General features: G+C 36.5%; 1 protein-coding gene across 1 annotated transcript; it reads left to right on the top strand.

Annotated features, from left to right (window-relative positions):
• The first annotated feature begins 21,399 nt into the window (after window positions 1–21,399).
• On the top strand, window positions 21,400–22,629 carry LOC126891110 (piggyBac transposable element-derived protein 4-like). Its single transcript, XM_050660290.1, has 2 exons — window positions 21,400–22,333; window positions 22,389–22,629. The coding sequence occupies exons 1-2, from the start codon at window positions 21,435–21,437 to the stop codon at window positions 22,627–22,629; spliced, it is 1,140 nt and encodes a 379-aa protein (XP_050516247.1). The 5' UTR covers window positions 21,400–21,434.
• The last annotated feature ends 1,771 nt before the right edge of the window (window positions 22,630–24,400 follow it).

The following is a 24,400-nucleotide window of genomic DNA, read 5'->3' as shown; positions in this document are numbered from 1 at the left end:
TCAAACTTATATTTTTGAAATTTTTGGTAGTTTTGAGAACGAGAAAGAAAAACAGACCCTAAATAGGAATAGACGTAAAATCCACACCCTATGATCAAAATGAAATGTTCACATATGGATGGGCGAGTCTTTTCCTAAACTTTAATTTTTTAATTCAGTCAGATTTAGAAAATCGAAAATTTCGTGTATATATAGTGTCGCATGTAGAGGGCTTGTGCGCCACTAGCGAGAATTGCCGTTTTCTGGGGTCGCCTTGGTCGCATTCTCTCCCAAATCATCTAGTACTTACGACACCAGTGATAAGACAATCCGAGTTCATGTCCCAGCCATCCTAATAATGATGTAACTATGGCCGACAAATGAACTCGGATTGCCCAATCAAACTTAACATCGTAACCACTACAAGTACATAAACCATGATTGATTAATAACATTGATTTTTTCGATATAAACTAAGTTTCGATAACCAATAAATCGAAAACTATTAATTTTATCAAAAAAATATAAAACATTTTTTGCTTGCAATTAATGTGTTTACCAACATTTGCGGTCAAAATATAATAAAAAATTTCCACCCTCGAGATGGGGTGGCAAAAAGCGTCTTTCGGCATCATATATATTTTGATCCTTGGACTATCCACTACTTATTGTCAAATTTTTAAGCAAATCGATCCATTCTGTAAAAATTGCGAAGTGAAAAGTTTCAGTTCCTGGACTAATTATACTTTTGGAGCTCTATAACTTCTGAACGGCCGAACTGATGTTGATCACTAAACATGAGTTTAAAACGTATTGACAAGTAGTATCTGATGCATCCAAGATCAAGTATGGTAACTGAACGTATTACAGTAATTATTGAGCTTGAAAAACGGTTTTTCCCATAAGAAATAGATTTGATCATACTTATGAAGCCTATAACTAAAAAATTCGAATTTTCCCAGATATGAGATATACACCGTTAGACGCGTCCTGAGTCCTCCTACAAACGCTCAGTTATTGGCGCAATTCGTAGGTTGAAATTTTGAGTAATTGTCGAAAAACCAAAATTTTCGAAGTTACATTTTTTAGTTTTTCGGCTATGGTGAGCAGTGTGTATGTCTCAGGTTGATCGTTTAAGCACCATTTGAAAGCCTAACTCAACCCTATTGATTTGGTGTATTTGCGGTTTTCCTGTTTCCACTTGAACCTAAGATATATACGCCCAAAAAATATGCTATTTTGTATCTACCTAGTCCTCTAGCTGGCTTACGGGTAGTCAGAAGTCAAAAATTAGACCGGTTCTGAATCGGCCCTCACACCCTCTTGAAACACAGAAAAAGAAATTCAGATCGGTGTAACTTTTCCACACACATACATACATTACCAGAGAACGGCAGTTCTCGCCAGTGGCGCACACCTACACCTCCTACACGCGACACTATATATACACGAAATTTTCGATTTTGTAAATCTGACTGAATTGAAAATTAGGCCAACTTCCATCTTAAAGTTCAGGAAAAGACTCACCCATTCATATGTCAACCATCCATTTTGGTCCAAGGGTGTGGATTTTACGGCCCTTCCTATTTAGGGTCTGTTTTTCGTTCTCGTCCCCAGAACTCCCAAAAACTTCGAAAATTTAACTCCGACATTTGCGGCTTCTAATAGAAGCGATCATTACCTTTCCAACGCATGTCTATTTTTGAAAATCGGTTATATACATACATACATACATATCCACAAACATTTTCCCTTTTTTAAATAAAAATTGAGTCATACTTCTGAGCTCGATAACTTTTGAATGGTATAACCGATTTTCAAAATTAAACATGCGTTGGAAAGGTAATGATCTGTGCTATCAGAAGCCGCAAAGGTCGGGCTTAAGTTTCTGAAATTTTTGGGAGTTTTGGGGACGAGAACGAAAAACAGACTAATTGAGAAGGGCCGTAAAATCCACACCCTTGGACCAAAATGAAGATGTAACATATGGATGGACAAGTCTTTTCCTATACTTTAAGATGGGATTTGGCCCAATTTTCAATTCAGTCAGGTTTAGAGAATCGAAAATTTCGTGTATATATAGTGTCGCTTGTAGGGGTGTTGTGCGCCACTGGTGAGAACTGCCGTTCTCTGTGGATAAACTTTATTCGATTATATTGTTATAGTTTCATTATTTAATCATTTAAATTTTCGCTCAGGATTTGGGAATTGGGTTCCTTTTGAATACAATAAAGTAAAATAAAAACTATATATATATATGTTCACAAAAATATTATCTAAGTAACTAGGTAGCGTGGGGCAGTTCGTAGTCGCTTTTAATCCTACTATAAAACTGAACCCATTAAAATCTAGGTAGCGTGGGGGAGTTCGTAGTCGCCCCGATTTTATTGGGGTGGTAGCCCGCCCAGATACAACTTGTGTTTTTCCATGATGTGTTAAATTCATAGAACCATTGGCCGCAAACTTATTTTCAAATTAGTTTGGTGATAGTTTTGCATCTTGCTGGTAGCTATCTGATAATATCGTCGTAGAAGATGCAAGCTACCGAAATGCTAAGCGAACGTGGAAAACCGATGCTAGTGGTAAATAATTTTAAATTTAATTTCCACAAGTTGTTATTGTCTGGCGAATTAAAACGATGGCAGTGTATACTACGTGGATCTAAGGTTTAACTCCCTGAAAAGAAAAGCCGTTGAGGACATTTGCGAGAAGCCAATGAAATTATTTCACAAAGAAGCGAAAAGTTCCGGGATTAACACGCTGACAGTAAATGATGTACACCTTATAAGGAACAGCATGTACCAAAGTCGAAAGAAGGTGTTACCAAAAGTACCAACGAATGTGAGGGAAGTTCATGACGTGTTAAATTCGGTTGAAACTTTGACAAATGAAGGAGAACAGTTTTTGTTAAAAAACGATTCGGACGCCAATTTCGTGGTGTTTTGTTGTGAGACGAATTTAAAATTTTTGAGCAGTTTAACTACAATTTATGTTGGCAGAACATTCAAATATCGTACTAAGTACTTTTGTCAATTGTTTACTATTCACGGGCTCATGAATGAACACTGCGTGCCCCTCGTATACGTCTTGCTTCCCAACAAGGAAACCGTTTCCTACGTACGTGTGTCCCAGTTCTTAAAAGAGGAGTGTATGAGGAGAAACATGATTTTTGACCCTACCATTCTGTATGCCGATTTTCAGATCTCAATTCACCAAGCAGTTCGCTAAGTTTTCCCAAACTCTGAATTGAAAGGATGCCGTTTTCATCTTGGACAGAGTTGCTAAGTTTATTAAACGATTGATTATTGTAGTCCAGTATGTAGTCCAGGGAAATAAACAGTTGTCGGGACACTAACCCAGCCTGGTTGCATATAGGTTTTTTGGGTACTGTATACCTAATCGATACATTATAAATACAAAAATACGTGCCACAGCTCGGAGGCATATACAGTTGTTCCATTTTATCTTTGCTCATGCGTCATGATTAATTTTCAAAATAAATTAAATCAAAACATAAAGTGAAACGTACGTCGATGTGTATAGTATACCGTATATACAATGTATATACACATCGACGTACGTTTCACTTTATGTTTGGACTTAATTTACTTGAAAATGAATCGCGACGCTTGGGCAAAGGTAAAATGGAACTACTATAACAGCTATTAACAAATAAGAGCATTATCTAGACCTAATTTTTAGACTATTAATCTTTTAGTAGATGGGCAAAGATTTAAATTAGCAGTTTTTTAATTTTGGTCCGATCATGTGTTGCTTCGGAAATTACAAAACAAGGCTAAAATTTCGAAAATCACATCTTTGCTATAACTTTTCCAAAAATTGACCTACGGCTTTGATATTGCATGAAAAGTTGGGTCAAGAAGTCCTTATAATGCACACAATTTCAAGACGATTAGTCAATTAGTTTGAATTTTATTCAGTTTGTTTTTTCCACAGAGCTTTTTTGTTAATGTTATTTCTCAGAAAATAATAATGCTATAACGATTCTGCGGGAACCACATAAAAGAAAAAAACTTATATTTTCAATATATTTCAAAAACCATTAAAAGTAATTTTTACTATTGCAATAACATTTTACTATAATAGTTGAGTCATTTTTGTCTTATAAATAATTTGAATAACTTTGTTAATATTCATCGTAGACAAAATCCACTTTGATATTTGAAAAGCTGGTATTTTTACACGAATTTAAAAAAAAATCACCATGTCAATTGGGGTCAAAGTCAGCCACTTTTATTATTTAATTCTCAACTTTTCTCCATAAAATAATATTATTTTATGTAATGACGTTGTTTGTAAGCTACATGGCTACATGTAACAATATTTTATATAATTATCTTATTCAGTGTTAAAAATTACATTAATAATATTAGTTACCTAAATGTTAACATGGTTTTAATAAACCCCTGTAATTAACAATGTGCATGTTTGTTAAAATAGGTTTTTTTGTTCTTGCAGAATATTAGAATGTCTGCTCGAAGCAAAAGGCTTGTCGAAGCTGCATCAAGTAGTCTGGGGACGAAATCAAATAATGAAAAGGATATTATGCAGCCCTGTACAGATATGGGAAATCAAAAAGAGTTAATAAATAATAAAGACTTCATTGAACAACATAGGTGTAGATCTGTACCTAACGAGATTGGCCAGGAAATTATCGTTGACCAAATTTTATCATCGTTGATGTTACCATCTGAAAATACGATGTTACCAAATAATACCTCAATTTCTGAAGGTTGTTTTGCACAAAATCATACTTTATTAAGACTTGACACTGCTTCATCAGAAAACAATACCCTTAACCAAGGCGAATGGCAGGAATGGGTCGTCAGTACCACTCATGGAATTCTACTCCCAGTTTCTAATACTGAAATGAGGTTAACAAGGGACCAGGGGTTCGAAAAGGAATTTGTTTCTACAAAACAAATGGAGGTTGCAGAAAACGAAGTAGTGGAAATGGTGGTTGAAGAAAATGAAGTAATTTAAATTGGAGGATTTAAATGGATTTAAAAAGAGATTTTCAAGCCATCAATGAAAGAAACTGCAAGCTTAGGATAAAAACGCATTTCTTTAACATAACCCTTATAAATGTAAACTGTCCCACAAGGTAGCCTTTTATCAAGATCTAGAACGAATCTATGACTCAATACCAAGAAACGACATTAAAATGGTGATAGGCGACACAAACGCCAAGATCGGAAAAGAAGAAGAGTACATAGGGGTAATAGGGAAACAGTTTGCATAGAGACACAAATGAGAATGGTCAGTTTCTAATAGATTTCGCAGCTGGAAAGAATATGATTATCAGTTCGACATGCTTCCCACATCGGGACATACATAAGGGCACTTGGATATCACCTGACGGAAACACAATAAATCAAATAGACCATGAATGGCGACGAGTATATTAGATGTAAAAAGCAGACGTGGCACAAGCTGTGACTCAGACCATCTACTAGTGCAGACACGGTTTAGATGCAAAATCAGTCGACAGGTAAAGGAAAAATATCCAAAACAAGAAAAACTAAACTTAGATAACCTAAAAGTCCCTGAGGTACAAGAAAGATTTGAGAGAACAGTGGATGAAAAATTACTAGAAGAAAACAGAGCAGACTCCACAAAATAAAATCAATGGAACACCATAAGCAGTATCATACTAAATACAGCGAAAGAAGTCATAGGAACAAAGACACAACGGAGAGAAGAAACATGGTTCGATGAAGAATGCAAACAAGCTATACAGGAAAGAAATGAAGCACATAAGAATTACATACTCAGACGTACTAGAGAGAGAAAAACAGAATTTGAGAACAAAAGACGAAGAGCAGATAAACTGTGCAGGCAGAAAAAGAGAAAGTACGAAAACCAACGGATACTAAACATAGAGAGGGAGTTGGAAAACGAAACACGTAGTGCATACCAACTTATCATTTAAGACAGGGATACAAACCGAAGACTAGCCTCTGCAAAAATAGGAAGGGTGAAATCATTAGCGATATGGACGAAATTAAGATAACCTGTATGACATATTTTAAGGAAGTATTAAACAAAGGGGCACAACCACCATTACAACAACAGAGGCAGCAGCAGGCACGGCAGGAGGTACAACAACAAGAGCTGGGGGAAGATGGAGAAGAAAATGAATTAACTAGACCCCCAACGCTAGAGGAGGTCCAAACGGCAATCCACATACAAAAAAGCCATAAAGCACCGGGAATAGATAAAATACCGGCAGAACTACTCAAGCAAGGAGGAAGGAATTTGACACAACAGATGTATCAGCTAATACGAGAGATATGGATAGAAGAAGAAATCCCCCAACAACGGAAGAAAAGTATAATCTGCCCTATTCATAAAAAAGGAGACAAACTGTTGTGTCAGAATTATAGAGGCATCTCTTTACTTTGTTCGGGATACAAAATATTCACAAACATCCTTAATCGAAGACTTCAACCTCTCACGGAAAAAATCATCGGGGAATATCAAGCAGGGTTTAGGCAAAATAGATCTACCATTGACCAACTATTTACAGTTAAACAAATACTAGCCAAAGCATGGGAATATGACATGGACGTTTACAATCTCTTTGTAGATTTTAAACAAGCCTATGATTCAATAGATAGAACAATTCTACCTAATATATTGGAAGAATTTGGCATACCATCAAAATTAATACGACTAGTGCAAATGACAATGACAGAAACGGAAGCACAAGTATGTATTCAAGGACAGATCACTGATGCGTTTACGATAATGCAAGGACTGAAACAAGGCGACGGACTGGCTCCAACGCTTTTTAATCTTGTTCTTGAATATGTAATTAGACGGTTGACGGTAAGCGGAAATAACATACTTACAAACAAATCTACCCAATTAGCAGCATACGCGGATGATATAAACATAATGAGCAGAACAATGAATGCAGCGGAAGAAACCTACGTTGAGTTGAAACAGAGTGCAGAAGCAGTAGGGCTAGCAATAAACACAAATAAAACAAAACTACTCATACAAACCAGATCAAATATACCGGCGCAACAACACTTTATTGACGATATAGAACATGTGAATAGATTCACGTACCTAGGAATGGATCTGGTTGCAAGCAATGAAGAAGAACCGGAAATAAATAGAAGGCTTGTGCTGGCAAATAAATCCTATTTCGCGATGGGCCACATATTCAAATCGCGAGACGTACACCGGAAAACAAAACTCCGGGTATATAAAACAATAATCAGGCCCATAGTAAGTTATGGCTGCGAAACATGGGTGGTGACACAGAAATCTGCCAATGCATTAGATGTGTTTGAAAGAAAAGTATTACGTAGGATACTGGGCCCAATAAGTGAAAATAACAACTGGCGAATTAGGTATAATAGAGAAATATACGAGCAATATAGCGAACCAACTCTAGCACAACACACTAAACTGCAGAGATTACGGTGGGCAGGGCACGTGGTCCGCATGCATGAGAATAGAATCCCCAGAAAATTGCTGAATGCAAGAATGCAGGGAAGAAGACCTGTTGGAAGACCTAAAAAGAGATAGGAAGACGAAGTCGATGAGGATGCCAGGAACTTCCTGGGACCGCGTTCATGGAAGAGAACAGCGGTAAATCGAAATGATTGGAGAAACTTATTGAAGGAGGCCAAGGCTCGATTTGGGCTGTAGTGCCATTGGATGGATGGATGGAAGACACATTCAGAAGATGGATGTAAAGAAGCGAAGTTGATACTGCAGCTAGTGAGGATTCAGAAGGAAGTATTGGCGATAAAGGTGTTTCATCTCCTCGATCGAAGGAAAAGCCCAGACTAGAAGGAAGAAAAGAGAATAATCATAAAGGAATGACTGAAAATGTTTCACGGTGGCTCGAATTACTTCCTAAGGTTCCAAGCCATTACTGCAGAAGCTCTAGTAATTGTACATACGTTGAATCGACCTTTAGGTCTTTATCACACATGCACAGTGTGTATGAAGAGTGGTGCAAACAAAATACAATTAAAAGCGTTTCAAGAACGTTTTTCTTGGATGTACTAAAAAATAAAAATATTAAAATACAAAAGCATCTCAAAGACCAGCGCGATGTATGTTGCGGGTATGAAGTAAAAACAGTTGCTCTAGATGTATAGCAGAACCATATCGTAATGAAAAATGAAGCAAGAGAGGCGAAAAATGTAGCTAAATCTGAAACTGATGATTCGCACTTAGTCTTGACTATAGATCTCCAAAGTGTTTTGCTCTGCTCCAAGACTGAAGCTTCAAGAATGTTTTATAAGCAAAAACTTCAGCTTCACAATTTTACAATTTTTGTATTGAATAACAAAGATGTTTTATTATATGTGTGGCATGAATCAAATAGCGGCCTATCTTCTAACGAGTTTACATCATGTATTGTGGATTTTCTTTCATCAAAATTAGATATATACAAAAAATTTACAATTATATCCGATGGCTGTAATTATCAAAATCGCAATAAGGTACTAGCTAGTGCTTTAAGAGATTTGGCAATGCAGAAAAATATTTTAAACTAACAGCTGTTCCTTGAGAAAGGCCATACAATGATGGAATGCGACAGCGTTTATGCTACACTTGAAAAATAATTTGTACCTCCCATAAATTCTCCTAGTGGCTACATAGCTCAAATGAGAAATGCGCGGCCAAAACAACCTTATAATATTAAAGTTTTGGACCACAGTTTTTTTTTTCATTTTGAGAAATTACCAAGTAATATTCAGTCACTCCGACCCGGAAAGAAGGCGGGAGATCCAACCGTGACTGACCTCCGAGCTCTAGAATATCGTCCTGACGGAGAGATTTTATTCAAACTACGGCATTCCGACCCACATAACCCCTACTACCACAACGAAGACGAAAACTTAACGTTATTATAAGACCAACCCAGCTATATTTAGGTCCTATTCCAATAACCGAATCGAAATGGAAATGCCTACAAGACTTTAAACTCGTGTTAGAAACAGATCATCATAGTTTTTACTATAACCTACCTTGCCAGCCGTATAAGAAACTAAAAAAGTAAACATTAAACTTAGTTAAACCTCCATGTGTCATTTTCAAGTATATTAAAAACTCGTATGTGTATGTTTTACTTTAAATATTAAAGTTTTGTTTCAAAATTACATTTGCTTGTTTTGTTATTGTGTTACGTCGTTAAGAAAAGCAAAAAAATAAAATTATAACACTATAAAATGTCATTAAGTTGTATTATTTTTACAAAAACGTGTTTTCTTTGTCTCCTGAAAATTTTAGGTTTCAACACAGCAGATATTTCCACGGCAGCGACGATATTTAGGTATACACTCACCATTTATTATTACTTATAGGAACTAACTTATATTTGCATTCATTTACAGCTATTGTTCGTGTGCATATGTATATGCGTACTAACATTTGATTACAGCGAGTAAACTATTAATGCTTATATATTTTACCCTTTCTGTACGTTATAGAGAGTTTACTTTACATACATATATACTCATCCTCGAAACGTTTTATGTATATGTTACCGGCCAAACCCGATTTCAGGCCAAACTAGTTTGTCCTAATCGCGTTAGGATAAACTAGTATGGCCTAGGCTAAACTAGTTTGTCCTATCGCGCGTAGGCCAAACTAGTATGTCCTACGCCAAACTAGTTTATCCTGATATAAATACACACACTTCGGGCCAATCTAGTTTGGGCTAGGCCAAACTAGTTTATCCTGATATAATAAAGACTCACACTTCAGGATAAACTAGTACGGCCTAGTCTAAACCAATTTAGCGGAGTCGAAAGTAATTTAGCGAACATGTAAGGACTTTTACATGCGGGGAATTCCCAAATCACGTCCCAACAGGGATGGCAAAAAAAATTATACATCGATATATTGTATCATATGATACATATGATACATCGAATGAAGATATTGATACATGCTATAAATCAATATACTCTTGTATAGTTAAATAATATAAAAAATAAAAATAAAAAGATGAGGTTTTCTCCAAAAATTAAAAGAAAAGATACACTTACGAATGAAATCGAGTACAAATATTATTGTTTTCACCAATTTTGAAAAAATTGGTGGTCCGTCTGTCAGTCTGTCCGTGAACTCAACTCAGAGCCCATAGGAGTTCGACCTATCAGCACAGGAAAACCTTAGAAGTATGTGCCTAGAAGAGAGGTTCTGGACCGCTTACATCATAGAGCAATGTCTATCTGGTGAAGCAGCTGAGTGGGCTGAGCACCACTCCAACCCCAAACTGGACAACTAGACGTTTTTCACAAGGTTGGTGGACTTCGTATAGACTGGCAATTTATTCCCCCCCCCACCCCCGATCCCACCATTTCGGCGGAATTTGGGAAGCCGCAGTGAAAGGCTTTAAAAATATTCCTAACAGAAAAACTGGTACTGCAAATTTGATATTTATGGAATTGACAAATATATTAATAGATGCTGAAGCTATTGAACAGATTCCCTTCGTTGGCTCAGTGTAGATGGTCTTTAAGTTGGGATGGAAACACCAAATAATAGTAGCAGAGTTTATTGATGAGACTTACACTATGGATGTTGACCCGGGGTACTTTGAGTAGAGACTTAAATGATGAGCGTTGAAGACAATCACTCGCGTTACTGAATTAATAATAATTGAATTTCTAGACAAGAGATCTTAGTTTTATATAAGTTTAAATTGGGTCAATGTAAACACGGGCCCCGCGTGATTTTGTGTATCTAATTAAGGTAAATTGTTTATCTTATGTCAGCAACTTTTGGCTGATGTCCAAATTATATTATTGATAATTGACCAAATGTGTATGTAATTTAATTAATTACGTGTGTGTGTTTAATAACAAATAAATGCATTCGATGTACTGGGTGATAAAATGATACTGTCCAATTTCGGATATGAATACTGAATATTTGATATTGGACATACTGCGGACTCGGGCAAGAACTGGCCCAATTGTCAATACTCAAAGTTTACATATAAGTATTACATAAAATAGTCAAATTCAAACATGTTAATAAATAAATAGTTTAAGAATAATCAACAATCTTCCAACCGTACTCTAGCTATCAATGTCCAACTCTATCTCTAGATTAAAATTAGGGCAATTGGATGAAAATGTGGAGAGTGGGATGTCGGCCTTTGAAGTCGACGGTTCATTGTTATGACGATTACTACTTAATACAGGTACTTCCTGTTCGTTAGTCTGAGTATGTGGATTCCCTGAACGACATAGTCGTACAACAGGACGGTATTTCCATAACGTGAGTATCCCAATTATTACCATTATAGTAATGGTCCCGGTGGCTACAAAATAATGCCAATTAGATTCTGGAATCAATTGCCACTGCGTATGCGTCATTTCTTGTTCTAGACTTTCCTCCTCAAGTAACGCGTGCCGTAGCTCTCCTCCTGGTAGGTCCAGGTAGGTGTTTAGAGGCATGTTAAACCTGCGGGGTGTCCTCGCCACCAATTGGGCCACGGGAGTGATTGGCGCCTTCAGGTAGCTTGTTACCGCTCTCTCCATCCCACTGCTAGTGGGGAGTAATGTAATATTTTTCGTTTGGGCGATACATTTGGGTGAAAGTTTCAGGAATGTGACTCGTTCCAGTACTCTTTCGCTCCGATTTCCATCGCAAATAATGGATATGTGTATCGTGACTGGCGTGATAACGAGCCAGAGGTTGGGGGTACCCATCTTACTCCATTGAGCTGTCTGTATTGTCCTGGCTACCACTGGACCTGTGCTATTCTTAGATCGCTCATAAATTTCTTCAAGTATGCAGTTTGGTTGGGTATCCATGTTCCTTATAGCCGTTGGTGAGCACGCTATCTGCGTCTTTGTCAACAGTAAACATCTTTCCCTATCTTCTGCGGTCAATTCGAAGTAGTGCAGTGTGTTATAATCTACGACCAGTAGATTCCTTGGGGCGACAAATGTGCGCAACACCGACCCCTCAACGTTAAGTGGTATGGCCGTGACTTTCAGCATGCTGTACTTAATTTTCCCTGTCACTATGAAATAGCCGATGACTGTTATATATCTGTCGTCATGACTGACTTCTGTTTCTATAATGGGCTGTCGTCGTATTTCGACCCCTTGTGGCAGTATCTGCCCTGCTTTCTCTATCAATTTGGTTATCTCACCCGGTTTCACTATATCAATGAAGTGTCCGTGGTTATAGTGAAGGTTTAATATTCCCTCGTAAAATTGAGTATATTCGTTTATGAATTCCATAACTTGCAACGCTATCGTTTGTATTCGCAACGTGCTATATTCGGTTTCTAGTCTCTGTGCTTTGTCTTCTACTTCGTTAAGTCCTTTAGATATTTCTTGTAGGCCTGTGATTAGTGCTTTGTTAAACTTGTTCATTTGCTCGTTTATCCTGTTCTCTGTGTGATTGATTGATGTTATTGTTTCTAACATTATCTTCGCTTGATGCTGTGATCCCTTTATTAGCTCCTTTTGGTTATTGTCTAATGCTTCAATGTTACTGTAGGCTTCGTCATTGACTCCAAATACTGAGGTTAATATTGTTCCTAATATTCCTCTTCTTTCCCTTGCTTTTATTTCTACTGTAAACCCCTCGCTTACTGATTCCGCCTTTCTTTGTCCTTCCTGTAACTTCCCTATTATATCCTTACAATTCACGATTTTTATATCCTGACACAGTTCTCGTACTCCTTGTATCATATTTCCTATTAGTTGGTGCTCTGTTCGAATTCTTCCCTTTTCTAGTAACACCTTTATTCGAAATGTTCCCCGGTCTATAACTACCTCTCCAAGATCTTCTGTGAAAAATCCTGGTTCCGGATTATATATTTTATATGGTTCTGCCTTTATGGGTTTTAACATCGTTAAAAACATTATAGCTACTAGTATTTTCTTCCATCTTAGTGCTGCTGCCTTCTTCGGCTTTTCCTGTTTCTCTTCTTCCAGTCGTATTAGTTTATGTATGGGTCTTTTTGTCAGTTTCCCGTTCGCCTTTCTCACTGTTACGACTCTGGTTAGTCCCTCCGCTCCAGGGTGTGTTTCTGTTACCCTCGCTAATGGCCATCTGCCTGGAGGTGTATCTTCTTCTTTTATTATAACTATTTCTTCTTCTTTTATGTTAGAGTGCGCCTTATGCCATCTATTTCTCTGTTGTAATTGGTGCAGGTATTCCTGTTTCCACATTTTCCAGAAGTCTCTTTTTATTTTCTCCAATAATCTCCACCTCGTCGGCATCTTCAAATAAGTCGTAAGCTCTTCTTCCCGATTTGGTGATATAATTTCTCTCCCTATAAGGAAGTGAGCTGGTGTCAGGGCTATTTTCCCTTCAGGGTCTTCTGCTGACCCACATAATGGTCTCGAGTTCATACATGCTTCTATTTGTGTCAGCACCGTACTCAATTCTTCATATGTTAGAACTGTTTCCCCGATGATTCTTTTCAAGTGATATTTCATTATCCGCACTGCGCTCTCCCATAGTCCTCCGAAATGTGGTGCATATGCAGGTATGACATGCCATTGGGTACCTAGTGCCAGTAATCCTTGTTTTATCTCGTCATCTATTTTTTGATTTTCTTTTTTCAACAAATTTGCTGTTCCTACGAATGTGGTTCCGTTATCGCTGTATACGTTGTTGCACTGTCCTCTGCGTGCCGTAAATCTCTTGAACGCCGCGATGAATGCATCCGTAGACATATCGCTTACTACTTCGAGATGTACTGCCTTCGTTGACAGACACACAAATACTGAGATGTAGCCCTTATAGCTCCTCTGTCCTCTGCCTCTCGTGGTACTTATTTTTATTGGTCCGGCCTAATCTATCCCTGTGTTAGTAAAGGGATGACTCGGGTTCACTCTGTCTTTCGGTAGATCTCCCATTAATTGTTGTGCTGCTTGGCTTTTATACCTCCTGCACCTTAAGCATTTTGCTAGATTGTAACAAAAAAAAAGAAAACTTCTGTTGGAGTGAAAGTAAAAAGAAAGATATACTCCAACAGAAGTAAGGAAAAAATTAAATACTACTAGTGTAACAAAAATAAGAAAACTTCTGTTGGAGTGAAAGTAAAAAGAAAGATATACTACAACAGAAGAAAGGGAAAAAAATAAATAAATAATGGATGGGACATAGATGTAGAGAGGTGACTAAATAGTTAAATAGTTGGGGTGGAAAGAAAAGGGTGAAGTGGCTTCTACGTTGAGAAGCCGCAATAGGAAAAATAAAAAATACTACTTTAGTGCAGTAGTACTGAAGAAAGGGGGGATTAGAAGGGATAGAAGTAGAAGTATGGGGAGACAGAGGCAAACTGAATAGAGTTGGCTAGCTATAGATGCAAGAGAGCAACTTGACACTCAAGGATGGATACGGCTCGTTTGCATGCCTGTCGAAGAACAGTAGCTCTATATAGATAGTAATGATGACTAAAAGATGAAATAATAAAATAAGAATAATGTACTGAAAATGAATGGAGATGAATAATGACTAAAAACGAACAAAATAAATAAAACTAACTAATCATGGGCGCCATGAAAATGATCTTCGATCATTTTCCCAGGTATCTTATACTGCTGTCAAATATTAAATATATCAAACCTGTAATAATGACCATAAAGGAATAATAAAATAATTGATATACAAAATAAATACATATTTATTAAAAATAACTACTAGATTTTTGACAATCTCTGAGTTACACAAGGTGTATATCATGTGACTCTAAAATGACATAAGTTATACAAAAAGTTATGTTCAACCTAAGATAACAACAATGTTACCTGTTACAAAATTACAGGTATAAATACCTTTCACTAACATATAGGGTACAAAATTACATAAGTCTTCTACCAAATGGTTATAGTACGCCTGCTACGTACAACTAAAGGAAAACCGATGAATATTAAAAGTAATATAAATAAATATATGTAAATAGGCATGAGCCTAACTAAGGGAAAATACTAAATGAATTAAGCAAAGTTAGATATACAATGAATAAAGTAGAAATGAAGTTGAGATAAATACCGACGATGACCTAAATTAACCGAACAAACGGAATAAAGCGAATAACAGTAAAATATTTGGGAAACAAGCTAATAATATTACAAAATAAATTTACCCGAATTACATAAACCAATATCAAAGCAATAATAAAGTATTAAAAACCTAATTTTCTCTAGGCTTATTCCTGTGCACAAGAAGTTACCGTAGATACAAAGTTTGGGAACCAAATAATCTAATATACAAATATGTCAAAAAAAAACCAGAGGTAACCTAAATCTGGAAAAAAAACATAGTGTATTTAACAGATAGTCTGAAATATAAAAAAAACCAATAGTTACTACAACACCTCACTAAATGTTCCCAAACGAGGTTGCGGTTGCATCCTAGAAAATGATGCACCAGGATGGTGCGACCCCATGGCTCCTGTAGGCCCAGGTGCCAAGACGAAAATTGAGCTGGAACGCTCCCATAGCTTGCTCCCAAATTAGACATACTCCCATGATGACTTGACTGTGGCTGTAGTGGTTTCTCTAGGTGGTCAAATAAGGTCTATGACTTCATGGTAGGGTTTCTCCCAAATGGCTAAAAACATTCCCAGTTTTATTTCCCATTTTAAACATGAGCAAAAAGTAAAGGAAAGAAGAAATAATTGAGGAACTTTTTAGAAGCAATAGTATAGAAAAACCGACCATTAAAACTGGAACAAAAACCAATCTCAGGTAACCTTGAACTGTTTTGAGTGTGAATACATGGACAAATGACATTGAAATGATTTATTTGAGGAAATATCTGTAAAAATATATTGAATTTATAAAAATATTGGAGGTTCAATAAATTTAAAACCTACAGAGAAATGATAATTATTTCTAATATTAATTGAGAATTGCATATGTTTGGTTATGTCTAACCAAAAAATATATTAATATATAATTTTCCTTGAATGAATATTCAATAATCGAAATAATCTACATAAAATCCAAATAATGAGTTGACTAAGAAATTTAACAATGAACCTAATATCTCAAAGGTTCCATCACAAAAACCAAGACTATACATAAAAAATTACTATGAAAAAGTAGATCTCACCGAATGATTCCTATTTATACTCCAACAGGAGTTGTCACCCACATGTCTCCTCACTCCAGACAATCCCTGGTGGTAACTTTTTACTTTACGTTAAATTTCTTATGTGCTAAAATAAGTTGGAGGAAATCATCCGCCATTCTATATGGTATATCTATTCGACACCACAGCTCACAGTCAAGTAAAGAACGAGAGGCGTTTCTCCGCCAAGGTAAACGTCAAATTCTCTCAGAACCCGAATAATGCTCGATAGGTGGAGTACGTTCCATCACCGAGGTATGACGTCACCTCAGTGGTCCTATACGAGAATTTAAATGAGAGACCGAGGGAAAATAATAATAATAATTATTAAAGAGCTACTTTCGTAACGTGACCGTTACAAGATGATCTTTCACGGTTCTTCTGCCGTTGATTATCCAGTATTTCCTTTTTATATACTGTAGTGTTTGTTGTAATCCGCTATGTAGATTTTTTGCGTGACTATCTGCTATAAGTAACTTTGTTAATGCACTATCCTTTGGCAAAATTATCGGATGTTTTTCTCCGTACTTTAGATTCGTGTGTCTCAGTCTTCCGGTGACTCTTAGAATTCCTTGTCTATCCAGGAATGGTACCAATGACGCTAATTTATTTTTCTTGTCTAACTGCTGTTTCTTCTCCAGCTTCTTTATTTCTTGTTTGAAGTAGGCGTGCTCTGAGTGCTTTATCACCTTTAATAGCGTTTCCTCTAATTCTTGGACTGTCAGCTGACTTTGTCCACTGTCCTTCTTTTTTCTGCATTTGTCTGCAAATCTCCTACAGTATGCAAGTACTCTTCTCATTCTTTCTAAATTTGAGAATCTCTCGCATATGTCCTCCTTTATCGTTGTCGTGTGCACCGTTATTTTCGTTTTGACTTCCTCCTCGTTTGTCTCTGGTATTTCTTCTGATTCCTGCGTTAAAGTTTTGTTACTAGTCAGCCAAGTTGGTCCCTTCCACCATAGCTCTGCTTCTAATAATTCTGATGCTGTACTTCCACGTGAGAGGATGTCCGCTGGGTTTTCCTTCGTATCTACCTTATGCCAATTTTTCGGTCCTATAACGCCTCTTATTTCCTCTACTCTGTTGGCGACGAACATTTTCCACCTTTTTGATGATCCCCTTATCCAAGCCAGGGTTATCATTGAGTCTGACCATGCATATACCTCAATGTTTTCCCTATTCAATGCTTGTAGGGTTTTCTTCATTAAATTTGCTAATAGCACCGCGGCACACAACTCGAGCCTCGGTAATGTCGTTTTTCCTTTCAATGGTGCGACTTTCGATTTTGCTATCATTAGATTCGTTTTGATTTCTGGGCCTAACACCCTTGAGTAGATTACCGCTCCATATCCTTTCATAGATGCATCTGCAAATCCATGTAGTTCTACTCTGTTTGTCTTGCTTAAGTTGTTCCACCTGGGCAATGTTATTTTCTCCAGATTTACTAATTGCGCCTGGTATGTATTCCACCTGCTTTGTTGGTTGCTAGTTAATTCTTTATCCCAACTGGTTTTTTGCTCCCATAATTCCTGTATGAACATTTTCGCCTGAATTACTACAGGTGCTATCCACCCTAGTGGGTCGTATAGTTTTGCTACTTCTGACAGTACGTGTCTTTTCGTTATTTTCTTTGCTGTCGTTATCCCTATTTTGAATGTGATTATATCTTCTTTAGGGGACCAGTGTATTCCTAACGTTTTCCGTACTTCTTCTTGTTTGAATGCCTTGGAGTCTACGTTCCTCATTTCCTCCGGTACGTTCTCCATTATTTTTTCTTCGTTGCTCAACCATTTTCTGAGAATGAAACCTCCTTTTCTGAACAGTTGTATTAATTCCTTTTGGGCTATTTCTGCTTCCTGCACTGTCTCCGCTCCTCCTAGTATATCGTCTACATACATGTTTTCTTTTACAATTTTCGATGCCAACGGGAACCTCGCTCCTTCGTCTTCTTGTAATTGCTGTATTGTTCTCAACGCTAAAAATGGTGCTGCTGCCGTGCCGTATGTCACCGTCGTTAAGTTATATTCTTGTATTGGGTCCTTTGTGTCCTTTCTCCACAAAATTTTTTGATATTTTTGGTCTTCTTCTGCCATTCTGATTTGTCTAAACATTTTTTCCAAATCCGCTGAGTATGCTATCTTATTGGATCTCCATCGTAATAGTATATTTGTCAAATCTTGTTGTAATTTCGGCCCTGTGTGCATAATATCATTCAGGCTTACTGCCGATGAGCTTTTACTTGATGCATCACACACGGCTCTTATTTTCATTGTAGTACTGTCCTCTTTTCTCACTGGATGATGAGGTAGGTAGTACCCATCTCCCTGGTTTTCTGCTATTACCATATGACCTTGGTTTTCATAATCTTCCATGAATTGTCTGTAATTCGCTTCTAACTGTTTGTCTTTTGCAAACTTTCTTTCTAGTTGCATCAATCTGGCGAATGCCTGCTGCTTAGATTCTCCTAGCTTTGTTACGTCTTCCTTAAACGGAATTCTCACTTCGTATCTCCCGTCTTCATCTCTTTTTACTGTCTGTCGATACATTTCTTCACATTCTTGTTCTTCTACTGATAAACTTGTTTCCTGATTTACTTCTTCTAATTCCCAGAATTTCTTTATTTGTATGTCCATCTCTTGTCTGGATATCATACAGCATACTTCTGCTTTTGTAGTCTCCTTCTCTCGTGCTATCCCCGAAACTATCCATCCTAGTTTGGTGTTTTGACTCAGGAGTCCATTACTTATTCTGTGCATCCCTTCTGTCAATATGTAACTGTATTCTTTTACTCCTAGTAGTAAGTCTATTTTCCCTACCTTGTAATATCTTGGATCTGCCAGTATTGCATTTTTCTCGTTATAGTCCGGTAGAATTATATCCTGTTCCGGTAAATTCCTTGTTATCTTCGGTAATACTAGTGCTTCTATTTCCATCTCGAGGTCACTTTCGTAATGAGTTTCGATTAAAAGTTTCATACTCCAATTGGCTGTTTTTTCTCCTGACGAGCCTATCCCGGATATGGTCGCCTGTATAGGCTTCCTTGTTGTTCCTAGCGTCGTCGCAGCTTGTTCCGTTATAAATGCGCATTGTGACCCTTGGTCGATTAATGCTCTCATTGTGTGTGAATCTCCTTTCGCATCTCTTATGCGTACAACAGCTGTCGCTAGTAATGCTTCACCTTCCTTATGGCTTGCACAGTTTACTGAATTCTGCCCTCTTTGGTGGTCGTTGATATTCCTATGCCCATTGGTATCTTGTGTATTTTCTCGCCTTCCGTTATTTTGTTCTCTGGCGTTGTATGGATTATTATTTCCTCCTCTGTACCTATTAGCTTGATACCCGTTTCTTCTATTATTCGAATCTCTTCCATTTCTTTCTTGTGTTTGTTCTCCTTTCGTTTCATTGGAGTTTCTTTTGTTGCCTGTGGTTCCTTTCTCATAATGCAACATATGGTGATGGTCTCCGCCACAGTGTCTGCACCTATATTGTACATAACATTGTTTTTCTTTTTTATGTGCTAGGCAGTTTGCACACAATCCTTTTTCTTTTATCATCCTGTTTCGGTCTCTTACATTGAGTTCCTGAAATTCTCTGCAGTTCGGTACTCCGTGATCTCCGTTGCATATCACGCAACGTGTTCTTGGTTTCCTCCCAGATCCTCCTTGCTTCTCTTGTCTTTTTTCTAACTCCAGCAGTTCCAGTGTCTGGAATCTTCGCTGTAAGAATGTTTGTGTCGATTTGTATCTCTCTACTGTCTCCAACGTGGTTTTCGTACAGCCTCCTGGTTTCATTGTCCCATTTCGTTATGATAATTCGGGCTACCAATGGGCTCCACGCTTCCGTGTCTGTTCCTAACCCTCCTATGGCTTCCAGACTTTCGTGGAAGGTGTCATGTAGTGATTTCAATGCTCTAGCAGAAGATTCCTTTACTTCCTGTGCTAGTAGCATCCTGTCTATCAATTTAAACAATATCATCCTTGGATTCTCATATCTATCTTTTAGCATGTTCCAGGCCACTTCGTAGTTGGCCTCGGATATGTTTAAGTGTTGTATCATTCTGTTGGCTTCCCCTCTTAGTTGAGTTTTTAGGTACTGCATTTTTTCTGCGTTTGATAACTGGTCGTTTTCATGTATTACTTTAGTAAACAGATCGTGGAAAGTTCTCCACGTTTCATACCTGCCTTCATACACAGGCATTTTTACCTGCGGTAATGTCACACCGTCCCTCCTCTGTGTGCTTTCTGGCCGTTGCATTCCTGGCCTTATTTTCTTCAAGGTTTCCCTGACTCTCCTCTTTAGTTGATTTATTCTCTCTAATTCTCCATTATCTATAGCGTCTAGTTCCTCATTTACTGCTGCTTCAATTATTAGTGTATTCACATTTTCCATGTATTCTCTTAACTCTGACTGCAGCTCTTCATCCTCCTGCAAATCTTGTTCATTTTCTGGCCGTAATAATTCCTCGATTCTTTGCTTCCTTATCTGTATCTCCTTTACTTTCGGTGCTTTTCCTCTTTTCAGCACCCTTCCATATTCTTCCAACAGGGTTTTCCCCTCAATATATGTCTTAAATACCTGATCATGGTATTTTGTTTCAAAATATTTTTCTTTCGTTATACCTCCTTCTAGCAGCTTTTCGTGGTTATTCAGAAATTTTGCCCAATATTCTTCTAATTTTTCCTGCCTATCCCGGATGTATTGTTGAGTCCTCCGAGATTGAGAATCCTTTTTAGTATTAGAAACTAGTTTCGCTAATTCTGCTCCTATCTCCGCTTGCTTAACGTATACACTTTCCATGGTTATTTTTATAAAATTTTAAATTCAGCGGTAAATATATTAAACAATATGAACTATATTTTATTTATTAAGCAATGTACTTAAATATGCCTATAATGTCTGGCTAATTGGCTAGTCCAAGGCCATCAAATTCACACAAAAAAAAATATCTGCTTATTAACAATTATATTAATTTTCTATACCTGTACTATCACGCTCTCTCGTAAGCCAGAATGTATATAAATAAAAATGTAATTGTATGCCCTTGTCAAGTTTGCAAATTTTTCAACGTTACCGTAGGTCGCTTGCCTGACTAAGTGATTTCTGTTTGTAAATAAACTATTATTTATGAATGATGAGGTAGTGAACATGATTATAACGCAGACTAATAAATATGCTTTAGAACAGACACATTTGAATACAAAAATAACTTGGACAGCAATGACTAAAGAAGATTTCTTTACTTTTATTGCTGTTCTTTTCCTTGCTGCTCGTCATCGAAAAAACAAACTTGTCCAAAAAATTGGTCGACAGATGAATTGTTGTACACTCCAATATTTGGAAAAGTTATGTCCAGAAACCGCTTTCAAATTATATTACGCATGTTACATTTTGCAGATAATGCCCAACAAATTAAAGGCGACTCTTTCCATAAGTTACGAGGAATTTTCGAAAAGATCAAAAATACATTTGCTCAGAGATTTTCTCCATTCCAGAACTTAGTAATTGATGAGAGTTTAATGCTTTTTAAAGGACGCCTGCTTTTCAAGCAGTTTATAAGGACAAAACGTCATCGTTTTGGCATTAAACTATTTCTTTTGTGCGACTGTGAGACAGGATACGTTTTAAATTTTATCGTATATACAGGCTCCAAAACGGAAATAGAGCTATACAAGGATCTGGGGATATCAGGGTCAGTTGTAACAACACTTATGAAGTCTTATTTAGATAAAGGCCACTCTCTATTCACGGATAACTGGTATACCTCTCCAACGCTTTCTACCTATTTATTTGAACACAAAACAAATACATGTGGTACCGTTAGAACTAACAGAAAACAAATGCCTGATTTATCGGGTAAATTAGAAAAAGGCGAAACAAAATCGATGGTTAGCGATAATATGTTAGCCGTTAGATGGAAAGATCGTAGAGACGTTAATATGTTGACAACTTTTCATAAAGATCAAATGATAAATGTAAATAAAACAAACATGAAGACAGGGGAATCTGTGAAGAAACCGGAATGTGTCGTCCACTACAACCAAAATATGGGAGCAGTAGACAGAACGGATATGATGCTAAGTTCCACAGAATGCGTTAGAAAAACATTAAAGTGGTACAAGAAACTATTCTTTCACATTCTTGATCTATGTGTCCTGAACAGTCATGCATTATTCCTTATGCAAAATCCAGGGCAGTTGCCCTTGGCAGATTTCCAATTGAGGCTAACTCGACAGCTGCTTGAAAGGTAATTTTGTGAGAGACTATAAATTTATTTTATTTACGAAAATCTTTTGTTACAGTTATAATGTACCAAAAACCATACCCAGGACGTTGAATACATCAAAACATCAGCGTCTGACGGGGCGACATTTTCCGGCTATGGTACCAAATAAAAAAGTTCGAAGATGTATTGTTTGTTCACAGTCTAAAATTCGTGACCAAAAAAAGAGGCGAGATTCAAGATATATGTGCAATGAATGCGACGTGGGTCTATGTGTTTTTCCTTGCTTCGAAGAATATGACACAAAAGAAATGTATTAAAATGTATATTCTTATAATAAAATATACAAGCTGAATCAATTATTTCATATCAATAGTATTTATTATCTCCTCATAAAACAACTCTTGATCTATTTTCTATAATGCCGTATATATAGGGCACTGGGGCTCATGACATTTTAAAAACTCTGGTTCTGGCAGTACTACATAGGTATTGACGACCGGTAAAGAAAGGGTTAAGGTAAAAAAGTGTACAAAACCGCAAAAAATTGACATTGGCCATTTTAGCACCGAGCCACAGAGATAATTTCAATAGTTTTTTTAATTTTTTGTGTTATTGATGAAGTTAGAAATAAAATAGGACAGGAAAAAACGGTAAGAAGGGTTGATCTCTTAACCAGATAAGATGTGGTTAATATAGGGAAAAGCTACAAACTAGAAGTTAATGATGGAGTACGTCACAATATTGACTCAATTAGTATTAATTTATGGGTCCAATAATGTTTTGAAACTGAAGAATGTTCAGTCTTGCTATATAAAAAACAGGGTAGTGAAATGGGGCAATTTGAAAAAATGACTTTTGTTTAATATTTATGAACACTTATCAAAAAATGATGTTAAATTAATTTGGCTCAAATATTATTGCTGTAGACAGTACTCATGGTTTGAACAACTATGATTTTGAACTAACTACAGTAATGATAGTAGATGACCATCATGAAGGTTTTCCAGTTTCATATATGTTCACAAATAAAAAAGATACTCACATTAATAAAATATTTTTTGAAACAATTAAAACCCATGTGGGTACTATAAATTGTACGACTTTTATGTCGGATATAACAGGTACATTTTATGATGCATGGACAGTTGTTATGGATGTTACTTGTCATCAACTATATTGTTCTTGGCATATCGATAAGGCATGGAGAAGCAATTTGTCCAAAATATCAAATAAAGAAAAAAGAAGTCAGGTTTATAAAAGTCTTAAATATGTACAGCAAAATTTAGATATTGACATATTTACTACAGAACTTCCTAAATTCATTCATTTTTTATTGCAGGATATTGCACTACTAAATTTGGCTTTTATTTTCAGACATATTCTAAAAATATTGAATCATCGGCATATTGCTTTAGAAAAAATTGTGGGATTAATACTAACATGTACCTAGAAAGCATGCACAAAACAATCAAATATTTTTATTTAAATGGAAGGAAAGTAAAAAGGCTAGATAAGGGACTTCATGCCGTTTTAAAATACACAAGAGACAAAATAGTTGATAGGCTGATAAAATATTCAAAGGGAAAAAACTCTACTGCAAAAAAAGTAATTTTGAAACTGCATCAAAGTAGCCTTATATCTAAATTTGAATTAGTAACCCTTGAAAACCATAATAAATGGCTTTTACACAATTCTGGCAATGAATACATTGTAACAAAAATTTTAGGGATGGGAAAATGTTGTGCATTAGTTTGCCAACATTGTGAAATTTGTGTGCATGCTTACACGTGTACGTGCCCAAATTTTTTTATTAAATCAACATATTCATTACATAGGAAAGCTTGAAGTCGAATATATTCAGACTACATTACCTACTTCTGAGCCAAAACTTGTATCAGAAGAGAAGGAATTCCAAATATTAAAGATAATAAAGATAAAATACATGATTCAAATATCATACAAAATATGCTGTCATCATTAACTCTTCAACTTTCACCTTCTGTTTTAAAACAATTAAGTAACGAAAATGTGTAAGTAGTATAAAAGAACAAATAACCAATTTGAAAATGTATGTCGAGCATGCCCTCG

This window comes from Diabrotica virgifera, chromosome 9 (assembly GCF_917563875.1).
Source record: "Diabrotica virgifera virgifera chromosome 9, PGI_DIABVI_V3a".
Classification (NCBI taxonomy): domain Eukaryota; kingdom Metazoa; phylum Arthropoda; class Insecta; order Coleoptera; family Chrysomelidae; genus Diabrotica; species Diabrotica virgifera.
This window is presented reverse-complemented; position numbering and strand designations above follow the sequence as displayed.